The sequence below is a fragment of the Cornus florida genome, unplaced genomic scaffold (genome assembly GCF_030987335.1).
Source record: "Cornus florida cultivar Cherokee Brave unplaced genomic scaffold, ASM3098733v1 CherokeeBrave_3.0.0_Hap2_Chr10, whole genome shotgun sequence".
Classification (NCBI taxonomy): domain Eukaryota; kingdom Viridiplantae; phylum Streptophyta; class Magnoliopsida; order Cornales; family Cornaceae; genus Cornus; species Cornus florida.
In genome coordinates, this window is record NW_026775580.1 from 72660757 (window position 1) to 72678531 (window position 17775).

Genomic DNA, 17775 nt, shown 5'->3' on the forward strand with positions numbered 1-17775 from the left:
AATGGTCATTCTCACTTTAAGTTGCATACCAAACAAAGGAATGGTTGGAATGGACATTCCATTCCTGCATACCAAACGTAGCATAAAGGTAAATAAAGAAACAAATTTTCAATCGTGGTAGTAATTATTTTTCTCTCATGTGAATAATAACAAGATTTAAATTATCAACGAAAATTTGAAATTTAATACTATTATTGTAAGAATATGAGTATAATATAAAAGCGCCTTTACTGATTGGAATAAGTTAAAACAGAGTGGGAGAGAGCAAGGTAACTTTATTCATTTCCATTATGAAAAATTATTACAAAAAAATTTATTTATTAGAATCGTTACAATGACGACGTGGTATAACGAGCTGTTATAAATATTTTATTAAAATAGAGTGAACTTACAATAAATTAAAAAAAAATATTTGTAATAGACCATTGCATCACTCATCGTTACAACATTTACAATGAATTGGCTTAAGCAACGTTGAAAAAATGATAGTATATTGAACGCTCCAGATCTCACTCTAGAATCGAGTGGCATGCGGAGCAGGGAATGGAGCGTAGCAGCTTGTTCGAGACTTGGGAACGTAAACTCGCAGCAATCTCTTCCTTCTCTTCTCACTACTTTTTTTTAATTCCATTCATTTCTCAGCTTCCTTCCTTCTTCTTCTTCTTTTTCTTCATACACTCCTTCCGATGCTTCTTAGTTCCATCACCCTCATTTCCCATCAAACCTGCCTAATACGCACACCACCCCTCAATGGGTCCCACCTCAAAACCCCATTTATTTATATAACTTCACTTCACAGTCTTTGATGTATCCTGAGTGAGTCCTGACACAAAAACAGCAACTTATATTAATTGATTATATCAATCCACTACAAATAGTAAACAAATACGGAGTGTATTAATGCAACATCAAATTATTTATTATTTTTTTCTTTAAAAATCATTTAAGATTTCATATTTATTAGTAAAAAGAAAAATAAAATACTCCCTTTCAAAATTCCAAAGACATAAGAAATGTTATTGGAACTCAAATGATATGTTGAATCAGAGACCACCATTATCTTTTTTGGAACAAATGGTGATTATTTCTACCGTTGATTAATGTGATGGTGTAGGACCTGATTTTTATAGAAAATCATGATCATATATAGTGGGGACATACATATTTGATTTGAGATAATAAGTTGGTAAACATCATTCTTTCTATTACTCAAAAATAGAGATATAAAGTTGATTATATATATATATATATATATATATATATATATATGCCTGGAGAACCAATTCAATTCATCTCAAGGCCTGAATATAGTCCATTGTGCCATGATCATAATGAACTTTAGGTCAATATATGAATATATCCCGCTGTTGCATTCAAAACCAATCATACTAATCTAATCATATTGTTATGGGTCATACCAATTTCACCTTTTTTATACGTTAGATTTTGTAACCATAGTAGCCCAAAATTGGGCATGCTTGACGAGACAAACCCGGAATATACACCATCAAAGGACTTCCAATATACATACCATAATACCATTTCTCTCCTCAAAATTAGAAAAAATTAAAATTTTAAACCCCTCCCCAGAAAAAAAAAAAATCTATTAATTAAATGCTTTATCCTCGCCGAATTACATACATGGTTCAAGTAAAAAAATTTCCCTGCAAAGATTTGAACCACCGAATTTATACGTTTTAGAAGATGAGAGATAACTTTTCAAATAAAAATGTTTTAAGCACCAAAGGTTATAATTTCCTTGTATCATATTTCAAGTAATTAATGCAACATTCAAATCAACTCTTTGTTGCTACTACTTAATATGAAAACTCTTTGAGTTGTCTTTGTGTGTGTGTGTGTGTGAATTTTTGCAAAATGAGTCATAATTAGTTCATTATTTAGTAAACACAAAGCACGATAATAAATTTAGAGTAAATCTTTTACGTAAAAAGGGTGTTTTTATCTTAAATTCATGTCTTTAATTCAATGACAATAGGTGCAATTAGTTAATGTAGAAGTATCTTTGTAATTAGTTTTTTTTCTTTCAAAAATTTAGGAATACTTGCATATTTTGATTTTGAATGGTAGTGGTATTGTTTAATGTAAATGATTCATATTAATTGTGTGTTTTACTTAAATAAAAAAAATTGACAAATATGTTTTATCTCCACTTAAGTTGCATACAAATCTTTGAATAAATTTCGCTTAAATTTTACCTTCAATTAAATTAACAACATAATACGTGTCATCTACAATAATACATTTATGTTAAAAATAAAATATTTATATAACATATTGCATCGTATTGTAACAAAAAAAAAATGTCAAAAACCTTTACGAAGTGGTCCCGTGAAAATCAATGGCAATCTTTTATTACTCTTATTTAATTATTAAAACAACAAAAAAATGTCGATGAGCATTAAGAAACAAACAAATGATTGAGATAATTACAGAGACAATGACACTTCATTAGGGTGACAACAAAAAGCATTAATCAGGAATTATGAATATGTGTATATATAGAGATGATCAATTTCATATATATGATGATAGGTTGGGACCACATATGATAATTGGAACTGATAGGAGCCAAAAGGAAAAACATTGGAGCAGAAGAGTATAGGCGGTAGGGATAAGAGGGGACACGTTCTTCTGTATCATCTGATGAAAGAATTCCATTTTGTCGCCACTACCACCTCCTCCACCACCACCATTTTTTTTCTATATTCCATTCATCATATATATATATATATATATCTTTTGTAAATGTGGGCCGAGATTTGAGGCACTTTTAAGGGCTTTTCAATACCAGGTTAAAACTTAATTAGTACTACTACTACTCTTCTAGCTTTGTAATAGATTCAGCACTCGTTTTTCTTTTCACTTTTGATTGTGTAAAGAAACTTATCCAAGTATTAAGTAGATTTTTTTTACTACTAGTTTTTATTATTAAACCATTGGTAGTTGTCTCTTGATGCATGATGACAGTATTTATAATATATAGGTGTCGGAATTCTTAAAATTACACTCCATGATCAACTATCGAACACATGTAATTTTCTGTCTTACATATATTGAATAATTACCAAAAAAATTTCACAAGATGACCCCAACGGAATTCAAACTAGTAGATTTATAATCATTAATAATGTAAATTTTTTTCTACCAATATTATTATTTTTATGAAGCTTACTAAGGCCCTGTTTGGTTTGTGTTTTGTTTTTGGTGTTTATGTTTTAGGCCTGCTACAGTAGTCCAATTCCAAACCAAAACATGTTTGGTTGGGCTTGTTATATTTTAAACAGTTGCAAAACATTATGCAAAAGTGGCTTAAAATCTGAAACACCATTTAGGTGTTTCTATAAAACTCTAACACAAATTACCTATTTATTTATTTATTATGATTTTTTTAATAAAAGGAAATCTAATTATACACTATTATTAATTTTAAAAAATATTTATTAATTGATATAAAAAATAGGTCTTAAAAGAGTTTCTATAAAAATATAACAAAATTTACCTATTTATCTACTTGAGTTTTTTAATAAAAGAAAATGTAATTAGACAAGATTTATTAACATAAAAAAATATTTATTTAATTAAACAGAATTTTTAAATGAGTTTTATATAAAACTCTAACATAATTACCTATTTATTTATTTATTATGAATTTTTTATAAAAGAAAATATAATTAAATAAGAATTATTAATATAAAAAATATTTATTAATTGAGATAAAAAATAAAATAATTTTTCTAAAACTGCAACACAAATTACCTTTTATTATTAGTTTTTTAGTAAAAGAAAATCTAATTAGATAAGGATATATATATTTAAAGAAAATAAATAATTTTTATAAAATTTTGCCACAAACTCTATCACATTAGACAAAAATATATTAAAAGTGTTTCTATAAAACACTAACACAAATTACATAAAATTAACACAAATTAACTAATTTATTTTCATTGAAACTCTATCACATATAACATATATTTATCTATTTATTATGAGTTTTTTAGTAAAAAAAATCTAATTAGATAAGGATATATTTAAAAAAATATATAATAATTTATATAAAACTCTAGCAAAAATTAACTAACAAATTATTTAATAAAACTCTACCACAAATTACCTATTTTATTTTCTGTAAAACTCTATCACATTATAAAATGATATATTTAAATAAAATATATAATAATACGTATAAATATAAATAAAATATAAAAATGTAAAAAGTTTTAGTATTTTAATATTTATTTTTTAATGTAAAAAATATGTATTCATTAATATAAAAAGAGAATTCTATCGCATATAATTTTTGTACTTATTTATTTATTATGAATTTTTTAATAATTTTTTTTTTAATTAGATAAAGATATATTTAAATATAATAAAATAATTAAAATATATATAAAAATAAATCGTTCATAGTATATATATATATATATTTATATATCTATATGCATATTGTAAACCTATCAAACCCAGACCCGGCCATGACACCACCTCCACACCTTCCAACCTCCGGCCGACGATCGGTTCACCATCTCCTTCGTTCACACGTCGGTTACTCCTTTCACCGACACCTCCATCCTCCAAGAACCCCTCGAATAACTCCTCAGCCGCCACCGCAAATTTTCGGCATGAAGTGGACAGATCAAGGATTGACAGAGACGTATTCCCCACACCGGCGTCTTTGATTCTTGACGGCGGCAGAGAGTTGATGTTTGAGCGTAGAGCGAAGCTTTGAGTCTGGAGTGATTGCTGAAGAAGGAGGGGCGTTTGGCTTGAATTTACAATTGGTTCCGTCATCGTTAGATCTGGATGATGTGGACAGTTGAGGATGAAATCGGTGGTTCTGCCGCTGATAAGGGTTGCTGTGAGCTCTGTATGTGAGAGAAAAGCTTGTAAATGTGGCCGTTGTTGGTAGGAGGTGAAGCCGGAGCAAGGGTTAGCAAAGGTGGCTCCGGTCGGTTTCTAAGGCTGAGAAATTGAGGTGGTTAGCACCGGCGGCAGATGGTGAGCACCATAACCTTTCAATTTAGTTTCAAAAGAAACAATTGGGTCACAATTTTTCGATTTATTAACTGAAAATTCATACCCCAATTTTGGATCTTCTATGCTTATGATTTTTTTTTTTTTTTTCTTTCTAATTTGACTGGCAGGTAGCTGCCCTTGTACCTAAAGGTGGTATGCAACTTACGAGGGTTTCATGAAGGAGGTGGTGAACCCCAACGGCAGATGGTGAGTTTTGAAAAAACGTTGCTGAAGAAGGAGCGTGTGAAGGTGTGATGATGATGCACGTGAAGGGTGATGATTTTTTTTTTTTTCTTTCTAATTTGACTGGCAGGTAGCTGCCCTTGTCCCTAAAGGTGGTATGCAACTTACGAGGGTTTCGTGAAGGAGGTGGTGAACCCCAACAGCAGATGGTGAGTTTTGAAAAAACGTTGCTGAAGAAGGAGCCCGTGAGGTGTGATGATGGCGGCGGAGGCTGAGGTGTGATGGTGGCGGCGGCGGTATATGTAGTGTGTGTATATCTACACATACAGAGAGAAAGGGAAAGTGGATTCTTTACACTGTTAGGATGGTTCGGGTTAGGGTTTGAGATGGGTTTGGTTTGGGTTTGGATTTAATCTAAGGGTATTTAAGTTAATTAAAATGTTAATTTTTTATTAAAGAGTAATAAAGTCAATTTATCATTATCGGGTCTCTTTGTCCATTTTATCAAACTTGAAGGGGTGTGATTGACCAAAAATAGGCTAACTTGTATCTATCTGTCCTTATGCTAGACCTCAGTGGAGTGTTGTACTTTACCCTAATAAAAATTATATATAATAAGAAGGATTGAACTACTCGTAAGATTCCGAATTTAAATTCAAAACATCTATTAAAAAGAATAGACAAAGAATTTTAAAACAATTTGTGAATAATGAAATGAAATGAAATAAAATAAATAGAAATAAGATTAAACAAATTTTGATCAAATGATCAAAAAAAATTCTCGAGGGATGAAAATCCACTACCACGGATTTATATAAACAAATTTCTTTTGTTTATTTACTTCATCAATCCAATTACGACTTCCTTATACACAAGAGAACATTATTTATTTATTTTTTTAATCAGATATATTTTTAGTAAGTACTAAGTAGAAGTAGACGCTCTCAGAATTATCATTAATTGGCAAACACGAAAAATCCTCCGTCTATTTTTTATTTTAATTTTTTATCAATCTAAGAACGCATAATAGAAAAATAAAAAACTTATTCTAAAGAAGAAAATAAAATAAGACATGAAAAAAATTCAATTACATATCAGCCATGTAACTTTATCTTTCCCTCGAGAGGGGTTTTTAAACTATCATACTAACAAAAAAACAACACATATAAATAAGAATGTCTTTCACTGAATGAGAAAAAAAAAATTACAAGAAAAATATGAACTCTCAATAACTACTTTATCTCTCCCTAACTTTGTACCTCTTCTCCCCTTTTAAGGGTCCATATTTACATAATTTAGAAGGGAACATTTAGGAGGGAAAAAGTAAATTTAAAAGCACTAAATCATCTATTCTACAAGGCTTATAGTGGTTTTTTTTTTTTTTTTTTTTTAAATTTTATTTTTTAACAATAAATAAAGTCTTATCATTTTGCAGCCATAATTTCTCACATTTTGCCATTTCGTCTGTTTTATTCTCAATCCGAAATCAGCCCTTATAAAACATAAAAAGTATGAATAAAACTATTTATTTAATAAAAAATAATTAAATATTTATATTTTTTCCTAAATTAATTAAATATTTATTATTAAGTTTAAAATAGCAAGTTTTGTACATGTATCACTGGAAAGTATTTGGGTTCGGCTTGACAAACTCGGCCCATAATTAAGTCGGGATGGAATTGGGGAAACCTAGTTTTGGTTTTGAAATACTATTATTATATTATTTTTCAAAATGAGAATTAGAGAAATGTTATTTTATTATTTTTCACAATTACAGAAATGTTATTTATTATTTTTAATTATACTCAAACAGTAAATAAAATATTCTTTTATTATTTTTCAATTACACTCAAACAATAAAAATTTAAAAATATTTTATTATACTTGAAAAGTAAAATAAAAAATGTTAATTTATTAATTTTCAATTATACTCGAATAGTAAATAAAATATTATTTTTATTAATTTTCAATTATACTCAAATAGTAATTAAAATTTAAAATATATTTTATTATACACAAATAGTAAAATTAAGAATGTTATCTTATTATTTTTTAATTATACTCGAATAGTAAATAAAAGAGTCAATTTTTTTTATAAATTTTTTTTATGAAATATATTTTCTTTTTTTAAAAATTCAACAGTATAATGTTACAAACGTATTTAGTTTTGACAGAAATAACTACACAATTTTTCAAAACTTCATTTTCACAAAAATGAAAAAAAAAAAAAAAAAAAAAACTACAGCTTAACCAAACCGGCCCAGAGTGTCGAACATTATTCTTTTTTTTTCCAATTTAATTAACAAGTCATTAGGTGGTTCAACACTTCAACTCAATCAAAATTCATATTAAAATAAAGCTATAAGCTATTAAATTTTGATTGATTCATTTGATTTTGGTTAGAAAATTTTGATTGGACTAAATCATATGCTCCACAGCATATAATCGTAGAACTCACAAGTTTGCTTCATAATCCTAGAAGGTGATTGTCTGTGTTTAATAGTTAACAGTGCGTACTGGTTGATTTATTTATTTTTTTACATTGACAAGAATATACTTGCCCACTTTTTTGCTTATATTTGCATTCAAACCCCTTCCACCACTCTCTTTTAAAAAGTTATTTTTTTACATTGACAGGAATATACTTATACACTTTTTTGTAGGGTTGTAATTCAGACCAGTAGAGTGGGTTTGAGGTATAACTTAAATCCAACTCACCATATGAAATGTTAAAACTAAACTTAACCCAACTCGAGCCCAACCCATCATTATACTTTTAAATTCGGGCTTGCAACTCGAGTTTAAATTCCATATTAAAAATTGAGGTGCATTGGAGTTACTCGTATAGTTAATCTTCACACCAAAAATTTAATATGACATTGAATTAGTTTTAGATTAAATTACTCTTAAAAAAAAAGATTAAAGACATTTTTTAAATTTTGAATAAATTAAAAACAAATTCTTAGAAAATTAATTGCCTTAAATGTTAACATACAATAAGTTAAAATTTAACAAATAAAGTTGAAAAGAAAAAAAGATAATCGTAGATTAAATATTATATATAATGTATTTAAAATTAAAAATATATATGAAAATTATATTAAAATTCGGGTTCGGGTTGCTAGTACCTCAACCCAAGTCCAACTCTAATTAAATTAAAATTGAGATTTTTCAACCCTAATTGTAAAAATAATTGTCTAAACCCATGAAAAATCGGACGAACTCAAATTGGGTTGGCGTTGTTCAACCCAAGTTGCACCTAGGGTCGGCCCTGACTCAAATAGGGCCTCAAATTTATGGGGCCTCAAAATTTATAAGCCCATGGATGATGGGCCACCAGAATTTGTTTTGTTTTTTTTTTTTTGGGGGCAAATCATTTCAGCCACACCAATCGCCTCCATCTCTGTTCTCGTTCTCAACTCTGAACTTGCCCTCTCTGTGTCTCTGCAACTGCAAACTACAAAATCTACAAGAATCAGAAGTTCAAAACCCATATACTTCAGTTTATCTATCTGTCTGCAGGAATCAAAAGTTCAAAACCTATTACCTATATCAAAACCCTTATCGGCATATCATTTCAGATTGTTCAAAAAATCAAAACCCATATCTTTCAGTATCCATCGCCCGCTGTTCCAGTTCGGGTTCGTCGTTCACAAGCTTCAGCCGCTGGCCCGCTGTCTCTCAATTCTCAAGCTTGCCCCCCTCTCTCTCTGCAACTGCTAACTTGTATGTATGGGTTTTGTTTTGTTTTGTTTTGTTTTGTTTTTTTTTCTATCAATTAATCAAGGTCTGTAATTCTTGTTTTACAAACTAAATCCTATTTGGTGAATTTTTTTATGATCTTTTTTATATAATTTTTTATTTTATTTTATGAATTTTAGTTATAAATATTTGTGAAGATAATGACTGAAACAGGATCTCCCTTTGCAGGATTTGAAAGACTAATTGGTAAATTTGGATTGAACTTGAGTCTTGAACAAGCTGAAGGCCTTATCGTGGATTATAATTTTTACAATTACAGCATCCTACGGTCCTACCATCTTTTAGAGTGCTTTCATCACTTCAGACTGGTAAGTCATTTCTTCAATTATTCAATATATATATTCTTTTTATTCCAGTTTTTTCCATGCTAATAATAAATTGGATGTTAACCGCATAAAGCATAAATTTGTCAATTAATATGGGCACCCAATTGTATATGAAACAAAGTACAATATAAAGTAACAAAATTTTCATTTTTTGTAGACTTTTGTGCTTTGAGCAACTTGGAGGAGCTTGATTTGAGTGTTAGTGTGAAGGGGCTGATTACAGTAAAAGGTATTATAGTGTCATATTCATTGCATTGCATTTTGAGGTAATCTACATTTTGTTTCAGCAAAACAAAAATATATACTAGTATTTTTTAATCCTATAACTTCTATTTCTGTTTTTTTTTTGTTGTCATTTATGTCTACAAGAAAATTTGAGGTTAATTGGTGTACTAATGAGATCATATAACATCAAGCATGGAAAGAGAAATTTGGACAAACCTCAAGGGGTGTCAAGGATTATTTTGACAATAGTTTCAGTTGAGAGATATTTGGACAAACCTTAGGGGAGGTTGAGATATTTCACCCTAAGAAATATATTATTATATTTAATTTTTTTTCCATATGTGTGTGTATATATATATCTTCTTCAAATAATTAGTTTAGCCCTTCAAATCAAACATCTTGGGTCCGTCCCTGGATGTAGCTATTATATACCACACGAGGACTAAGAAAATAAACTGTTGTCCCCAATATTAACAAATTATAACATTATTTTTATTGACACTAACCTATAGAAAAACATTTTAATGTTCCCCCTAACTACCCTGTGTGTGGGGTGATTTTGGGTTGGGTTAATCCTCTGATATCATCACTGAGTTGTTTTGGCTCGTGCAAATTTATTTGTTTGTTTGTTTGTTTAAAAGGGTTAACCCATTCAAGCTGACAAATCTGGCCATGAGTGTAGATTTTTGAATTTTTATGTCGTTGGTTCTTTATAATTCGTGCAAAAATAAAATGAAAAACACATAAATTTTTAATAAAAATGGTATAATATAAGCAGGGTCGAACCACTCTTAAGTAAGATTCCGAACTTAAATTCAAAACATCAATTAAAATGAATTGACAAATAATTTTTGAAATTTTTGAATAATGAAATAAAATAAAATAAGATTAAACAAATTTTGATCAAATAATAGAAAAAGTCTCGAGGGGTGAAAATCCACCACCACAAATCCTTATAAATAAATTTATTTTGCTTATTCACTTCATTAATCCAATTACAACTTAGAAAAATGAAGGAAAATATAGAGTTACACAATACTTGCTTATATACAAGAGAACATTTTTTTATTTTTATTTAATCTGATATATATTTAGTAAGTAGAAGTAGACACTCTTAGAATTATCATTAATTGGCAAACATGAAGAATCCTCTCTCTAATTTTATTTTTTTTATTTTTTATCAATCTAAAAACACATAATAGAAAAATAAAAGACATGTTCTAAAGAAGAAAATTAAAATAAGACATGAAAGAAATTCAATTACATATCAGCGTGACTTCATCTTTCCCTCGAGAGGGGTTTTTAAACTATCATACTAACAAAAAAACAACACATATAAATAAAAATTCTTTTCATTGAATGAGAAAAAAATTACAAGAAAAATATAAACTCTCACCAAGGTATGTTTGGTATAGTGGAAAAGAAAAGAAAGGATATCATTAGTTAGGTGGGAAAAGAAAAGAAAGGAAAGTAGAGGATAGTGCTAATTACTTGTTGTGTTTGGTTGATTAATAAAGGAAAAGAAAGAAAATGATAGTAATCATGTTTTGGGAAAGAAAGGGAAGGAAAGTAATGTAATGAATTTACAACCATAGCTTTTTTTATAGAATTTTTCTCTTATAGATATAAGAGCAAATTTGGTATTAACAAAATTTTATTAAAAGTATTAGCTTTTCTTCCCTTTCCTTATATTTCATCCCATTTTTGGGAGGATAACAAAAGTTACTGCTTATACTTTAGTATTTCCTTCCAAACCCCTCCATTCCCTCCAACATTTTATACCAAATACAACTTTTTATTTTCTTCCATTTCCTTTATTTTCTTTTCCTCCATTTCCATTGTACCAAATTGAGCCGAAGTCTATTTTATCTCTCCCTAACTTTGTACCTCTTCTTCCCTTTTGAGAGTCCATATTTACTGAGTTTAGAAGTGAACACTGGGAGAGAAAAAGAAAGTTAAAAAAATCAAATTAAAAAAAAATAAAAAAATTGCGCTCTCAAGTTTTGAACTTAATACCTCACCTCTTAGAGCATCTCCAATGCAATGCTATATTGCATGCCATTTCTAAAATATAACAAGTGGGCTTAAAAATGGGCTCTCCAATGCAAAGCTATATTGTCTGCCAATTTTGAACTTTGCCAAAACTGATGGCAATTGTAGCACAAGAAATAACAATAGCTATTTTAGAGAGAGAGAGAGGGGGGGGGGGGGGGGGGGGGATATATATATATATATATATTTAAAAAAGATCATAAAAAATTTCACCAAATAGGATTTAGTTTGCAAAACAAGAATTACAGACCTTGATTACAGAAAAAAATAGAATTACAAACCTTGATCATAAAATAGAATTACAGAAAAAAAATTAAAACAAAACCCATACATACAAGTTAGCAGTTGTAGAGAGAGAGGGGGGCAAGCTTAAGAGTTGAGAGACTTGCGAACAACGAACCCGAACTGGAATAGCGGGCGATGGAAATTGAAAGATACGGGTTTTGATTTTTGAACAATCTGAAATGATATGGCCGATATGGGTTTTGATATAGCTAATAGGTTTTGAACTTTTGATTCTTGCAGACAGATAGATAAACTTTAATATATGGGTTTTGAACTTCTGATTCTTGTAGATTTGTAGTTTGCAGTCGCACAGAGAGGGGGCAAGTTCAGTGAGAACGAGAATAGAGATGGAGGCGATTGGGGAGGCTGAAATGATTTGCCCTAAATATATATATTTTTTCCTGGGTCACGGGCCTATAAATTATATAGTTAAATATATATAAATTTATATTTTAAAATATAAAAGGGTATAATAGTAAATTTCTTAAAATACTTTTTTTTTTTTTTTTTTCTTTTCCAAATTATTATCCTTTTCTTTCTTTTATTTCATTAATCAACCAAAACATGATAGGGGGTTAAAATTATCCTTCCCTTTCCTTCTTTTCCCTCATAACTAATGTTATCCTTTCTTTTCGTTCCACCATACCAAACATAGACAAGAAAGTATGAGAATGAGATAGTAGTTGAGTTGTCTCTCTCTTTTTTTTTTTGGTCATTTTTTGACCAGATATTTTAGATTTTTGCTTCTTTTTAATTAGGTTTAATTTTAGTTTCTTTCTAATGTCTACAACTTGACTTGAAATGTGCCTAATATTAATATTACTGATGCAAATATGAATGGTGGGAATGGTAGTTGAAAAAGAATGGTGGTTGTGTCAAAAAATAGTATTTTGCATGAAATGCACCATTAGAGCAGAATTGCTAAAATGTAGCATTTTGACACTATAGCACCTGTCAAAATATAGATTTGGCAAGTGAAAATAGCTTTTAGCATTGGAGATGCTCTTAGAAGGTGGTTGAGCACCGAATCATCTCTTCTACAAAGGCTTTTAGCATTTTCTTTAACGAATCAGTCCTTATAAAACATGAAAAGTAAGAATAAAAACATTTATTTAATAAAAAAATTAATTAAATATTTATTATTAAATATAAAATAGCAAGTTTTGTACCCATATCACCTGAAAGTATTTGGGTTCGGCTTGACAAACTCGGCCCATAATTATGTTATCGTGTTGGGCCACCCAACTTGCACCATAGCGCACATATATACATACATATATATATATTTATTTAATGTAAATGAGGGAGAATTAATGGGAGACGTCTAAAATCTTCGTCGTTCCTTTCTGGTGACTGAACAGTTCCAGCGAAGAGAAGTAACCATCGGCTATATTTTTATACGACACTCACTTTATAAGATGATTGGAAATGGAAACTAGTTGGTAATTTTCCATTCTCTTAATTTATCGTCCTCTTTCCCGTCAATTTTCTTACGGTGCTTATAGTGTTCCATATCAATTTATCCCCGAAAGGGCTCGCTCAGTTACAAACATCTTGTTTCGCATGTACTTTTTTTGCACTGTAAACTAATTGAAATATATATATATAGTTCGACTGCGATTTAGTTGTTTATTTGAAAAACTTTCAAAGTGATGATTTTTATGTTTATGAAGGTTACTCTTACATTAGAGCGTCTTGTGAGGAGTTTCAGAGTGCAGATACTGTAATTGGGGCAAAGATGCCTAAGGTATCTATTTAAACTTGAATATAATATTCATAGTGCTTATTCATACTCATGTTACTGTTTGTGCAATTGATGAAGGCTGTATCTGCATTTACAGATAAAATATTTTCTGAAATTTGTAATGATCTGTGTTGTAATCTTTGAGGTCATCTTCGAATGTACTGATGTTAGTGGCGTTCAAATAATGACAGGTGGGACGTCCTCAACTTGATGAAGACGATGCTAATGATTGGGATGATATAATGTCAGATATTTTTTGTAATGACAACAGACCTGCATTTCTCTCTTTTATGAAGAAGCTATTTCGAAAAAAAATACCAAAAAGAGAAAAAGTTGGAAAGGAGGAATTAGATGGTTATCAAGCTAAATATTGTCCACCAGATATTTTGTATTCGATTTGTAAGTATGGGGCAATAGATTGTGCCATTGCCTTTTTCGAAGGAAAGACCGGCTTCATCGCGAATCTTAATGTTCCCTTTTTTGAAGGAATATATCCGTTGCATTTAGCAGCTAATTGTTTATCGTATGAAATGGTCGCATTGTTGCTCTGCCACGGAGCTCGGACTGATGTCAGAACCATAGAGGGTTGGTCGAGGGGTGACTTACTTCCTCTCAATGTGTCACTTGAAACAGTAAGGTAGAAGACAGATATTTTAATATAAAGTTTTTGTTTCCTAGTTCTTTTACGGGCCCATGATATAAACTTAGATCAAGGCTTAATACTTTCTTAAATACTTATTCCTTTCCTTTTTGCTCGATTGGATTTTTAATGTGGCTGATGCAGTTATCATGATTACTTCATTAATTGGACTCCAAAACAATCTATCTTCAAGTTGATCATTGTTCTTTGCCTACCTCAAATGGTTTGTTTGAAACGATTTTTTTGTGTATTACAAATAGTGTTTAGTTTCTAAATGTGTGAGTGGGTTTAAAGGTCTGATATTTTTCCGTTTGCTGCTTATTATGTTCAAACAATGCTGGTGGCAGAGAGTACCATTAGAAATTAATAGGTTGCTTGCATCAAGAACAAAGGAGGTTGATAAAATATTCAGCCATTATGCTATCCAGGGAGAACTTATTGAGATGGCTACTCTGTTGATGGTTGCTCGAGAAAAGATTATGCCTCTGAGCATGTTTGAAAGCAAAGATGGTCCTAATTTAGATGGAAGCATGTCAATCTGCGAAAGCATCATTGAAGAGAATGTATCTCTAACAGATGATAAAGTCAAATTGATCGGAAGTCATAAGAATGGTAAGTTGGTCGAAGAGAGTGTAGGACTAACTTCCCAACGGGCCAGTGGGCTAGTGGTATCAGACCCTTACTTCCCAAAGAAAGGTCAAGGGATCAAGCCTCCATGGAGGCGTGTGTGTCTGAGTAACAACTATGAAAATAGAGAGAGTGTAGTAGTAGAACTAACTGAAGCCGAAAGCAAATTGCTCAGAATTCATAAGATTGGAAAATTGGTTCGGTCACTAAAGGATAGTAAGGCAGCGATGACTCAGGGACTGCTGTTGCTCAAAGTGTTTGAAAAGGCTGGTGCTGCTGTTGAAAAATACAGACAGTCAGTACAAAGTGAAGTAAGTTGTTTTGATCTATGTTTTTTTTAATGGTTTTTGTGCTTGTTTCTTGTGATTTATTGTAACTATCATAATGGTTGTGGCATGCAGAGATTTAAACTCTTTATTTATTTATTTTTTTAATTTATAAAAATTGTGGCAGAGATATATTTGATTATGATATTTATACTTATTATGAACTTTTAAGTTATAATGCTAGTTTTTTTTAAATTTTTTATTATTATTATTTTATTTCTTTTAAAAAAAAAAATGAAAATGGTAATCTTTCAACTGATATTACTACCAGACTCCTCATGTTTTTGACTTTTGACCTAAAATTTTTGCGAAGTTACTCTCTCCTGTTTCATTATAGACGCCAAAAGAAAAGGTGGTCAATGACATTAAGGCGCTGCTTGAGAGAGCCGGGTTTATTTTAAAGGACACAGAAGTTGATTTAAGTGACATAGACTGGTTAGGTTCCCAATTACTTTGTTCAATTGACCAATGAAAATTTTGTATCTTCTTATCTCTATTTCTTTAGGTGATTTGATTGTGAATAAGCTTCAGTATTCTAATGCATGTTTATTTTTGTGACATTAAAATGTAATAGTGAAAGTGAAAGTATCAAGGTGGCAGCAAAAGGATTAGGTGATTGTTTGGTTTCCACTTCATGTTTCTCATGCTTCAAAGAAAATCTTCTTTTTCAGAAAAAATTTCCATTACACACGTCTAATGTTATGTTATGTTTTACGCAGAAAGCAGAAAAAGATTTGGGTCGCATTTAAAGGATATCTGGATGCCATCACCATCGGGCAGTTTTTCCAAGAATAAGGTTAGAGAAATAGCGAGTAATATGTCCTTGCTGACGTTTTTCTCATTGGTGATGGTAGATTCTTACTTCTTTTGGTGTGCTATTAAGAATTATATTTATAAATACTCGAGCAACTCAGATCTCTCTCATCCACGCTTCATTCCTCCTGACCTTGCAAACACTCTTTGTTTGGAACTGATGATATTTGAAGAACCCTAAATATAAAGAACTACTGCTTAAGTAACACCATATTGTTATGCATTTATTCATGTTCTTCGGTATTTTCTCACATCTGATGTTGGTGCTACAATATTATCTGTTTTTTACGTGTCATTTGAGGCATGTATAAAGGATCACCTATGTTGTTTGGTTATAAAATGCACTGATTCTATCTAAATAGGATCTTAGAGCATGGAAGTTATGGAACCAAGGTCGTCTTCTACTTCGCTGTACTTATAATCTTATATTCCTGTCTTTCTTCTCTTATCTTGAGTTGGGTTTTGTAAGTGTTTTATATGGCTATTAAGTTGCATGATCCTCACTATTCCTGGCTCTCATTACAATATTAGTGAAATTTATACTTACTTTCACACTTTTACATACTTTTCCATGCTCTCTATTATATCCCCTTTTTTCTTGTCTATCAAAGCGTGAAGCTTTCCTCCATGCTCTCTATTATATCCCCTTTTTTCTTGTCTATCAAAGCGTGAAGCTTTCAAGGCTAGCGGTGCAGTTTACATAATATCAGATTTGGTCTGACCTCTATTAAGAGCTGTTGTTTGAATGTGTTACTGATTTTTCAGCTTCATAGAACTTAGAAGTCTAACCTTTAGTCTTTCCATTGCTCATTAATGTTCCCTTTTGTTTAATCTTATTAATACGTTGTGTTTGGCATTTTCGTACTTGCGGTTATATACTAAATTTTATCTAGTAAAAGTTTATTTAGCAAATCAACTTGGTCAGTTTTGATTTCCTTTATTTGTTTTTCTCTATTATTTTTGCATTTCTCAATTGTTTGGTAGGTTAATTTTGAGTTATACGATTTTTTTTACAATTTCTGATTTGCCTCTCCCCACCCCCCCAAAAAACAAAGAAAAAAAAAAAAGCACAATAAAAAGGGCAGAAAATTGGTTGTATCTACAATCTATCGCTTCACAAACCAAGCTAATTCTAATCCGCTTCTTCTATAAACCATCAAAATCATCCAAGTTGAGCAACACCGGGTTTTGGGCTTCAAAATGGGTCCTTTAAGCCAAATTCACTGTAAATGTTCCTCTACCTTTCAAAGCCATGGTTTGATTAATATGTTAATCCAAGGTTTCAACCCAAGAGTGTTTGGGTAATTTTGATGACAACACACCATTAATGTGAGAATTTGGTGTTCTACTTGAGTGTGATATTTATGAAACTCAACTACTCAAAGCTCATCATGAACCCATGGATCATGATGATGGGACTCTAAATCTCAAAGTTAGATGTCAAGATTATGGGTAGTATAGGTTTGTTGAGAGCGCTTGATTGTAATGTAATTCATGTTGCATGTGATTTGAAAGCTTAAGTCTAGGTCTCTAAAATGAACCTAAGACCAAATGGACTAATCATACATATCATGTCATGGTCCCTAGAATGATTGACTTGTCCCTTGAACTTTGATGATTTGAATCATAAGGGTAAAACAGTCATTGAACATGATGAAAGTCACTTTGGAACTCAAAAAGTTCAAAATCAAAATTAAATGTGAACAAAACGTATGCATGTGTGGATATGACGGTTTTATGGCCTAGAGAAAA

At 30.5% G+C, this 17775-nt stretch overlaps 1 protein-coding gene and 1 long non-coding RNA gene across 6 annotated transcripts in view; both read left to right on the top strand.

The window, feature by feature from the left end:
• Positions 1 to 4486: 4486 nt before the first annotated feature.
• Positions 4487 to 5333, top strand: LOC132278867 (uncharacterized). Its single transcript, XR_009471152.1, has 2 exons — positions 4487 to 5022; positions 5169 to 5333. It is a non-coding gene; the product is annotated as an uncharacterized LOC132278867 (long non-coding RNA).
• Positions 5334 to 8578: 3245 nt separating this feature from the next.
• The window catches only part of LOC132280174 (uncharacterized), a 34979-nt gene continuing 25782 nt past the window's right edge, over positions 8579 to 17775 (top strand). For 2 of the 5 annotated variants that reach the window (XM_059782304.1, XM_059782303.1), the window contains exons 1-10: positions 8579 to 8949; positions 9154 to 9293; positions 9469 to 9540; positions 13547 to 13620; positions 13809 to 14254; positions 14402 to 14480; positions 14605 to 15195; positions 15548 to 15645; positions 15785 to 15822; positions 15930 to 16006. In XM_059782304.1, coding sequence (XP_059638287.1) covers positions 13612 to 13620; positions 13809 to 14254; positions 14402 to 14480; positions 14605 to 15195; positions 15548 to 15645; positions 15785 to 15822; positions 15930 to 16006 — 1338 coding nt within the window. In that variant the 5' untranslated portion in view covers positions 8579 to 8949; positions 9154 to 9293; positions 9469 to 9540; positions 13547 to 13611. Of the gene's footprint in view, positions 8954 to 9153; positions 9294 to 9468; positions 9541 to 13546; positions 13621 to 13808; positions 14255 to 14401; positions 14481 to 14604; positions 15196 to 15547; positions 15646 to 15784; positions 15823 to 15929; positions 16007 to 17775 lie in introns of all 5 variants that reach the window. The other 3 variants (XM_059782305.1, XM_059782307.1, XM_059782306.1) reach the window with 3 other exon arrangements.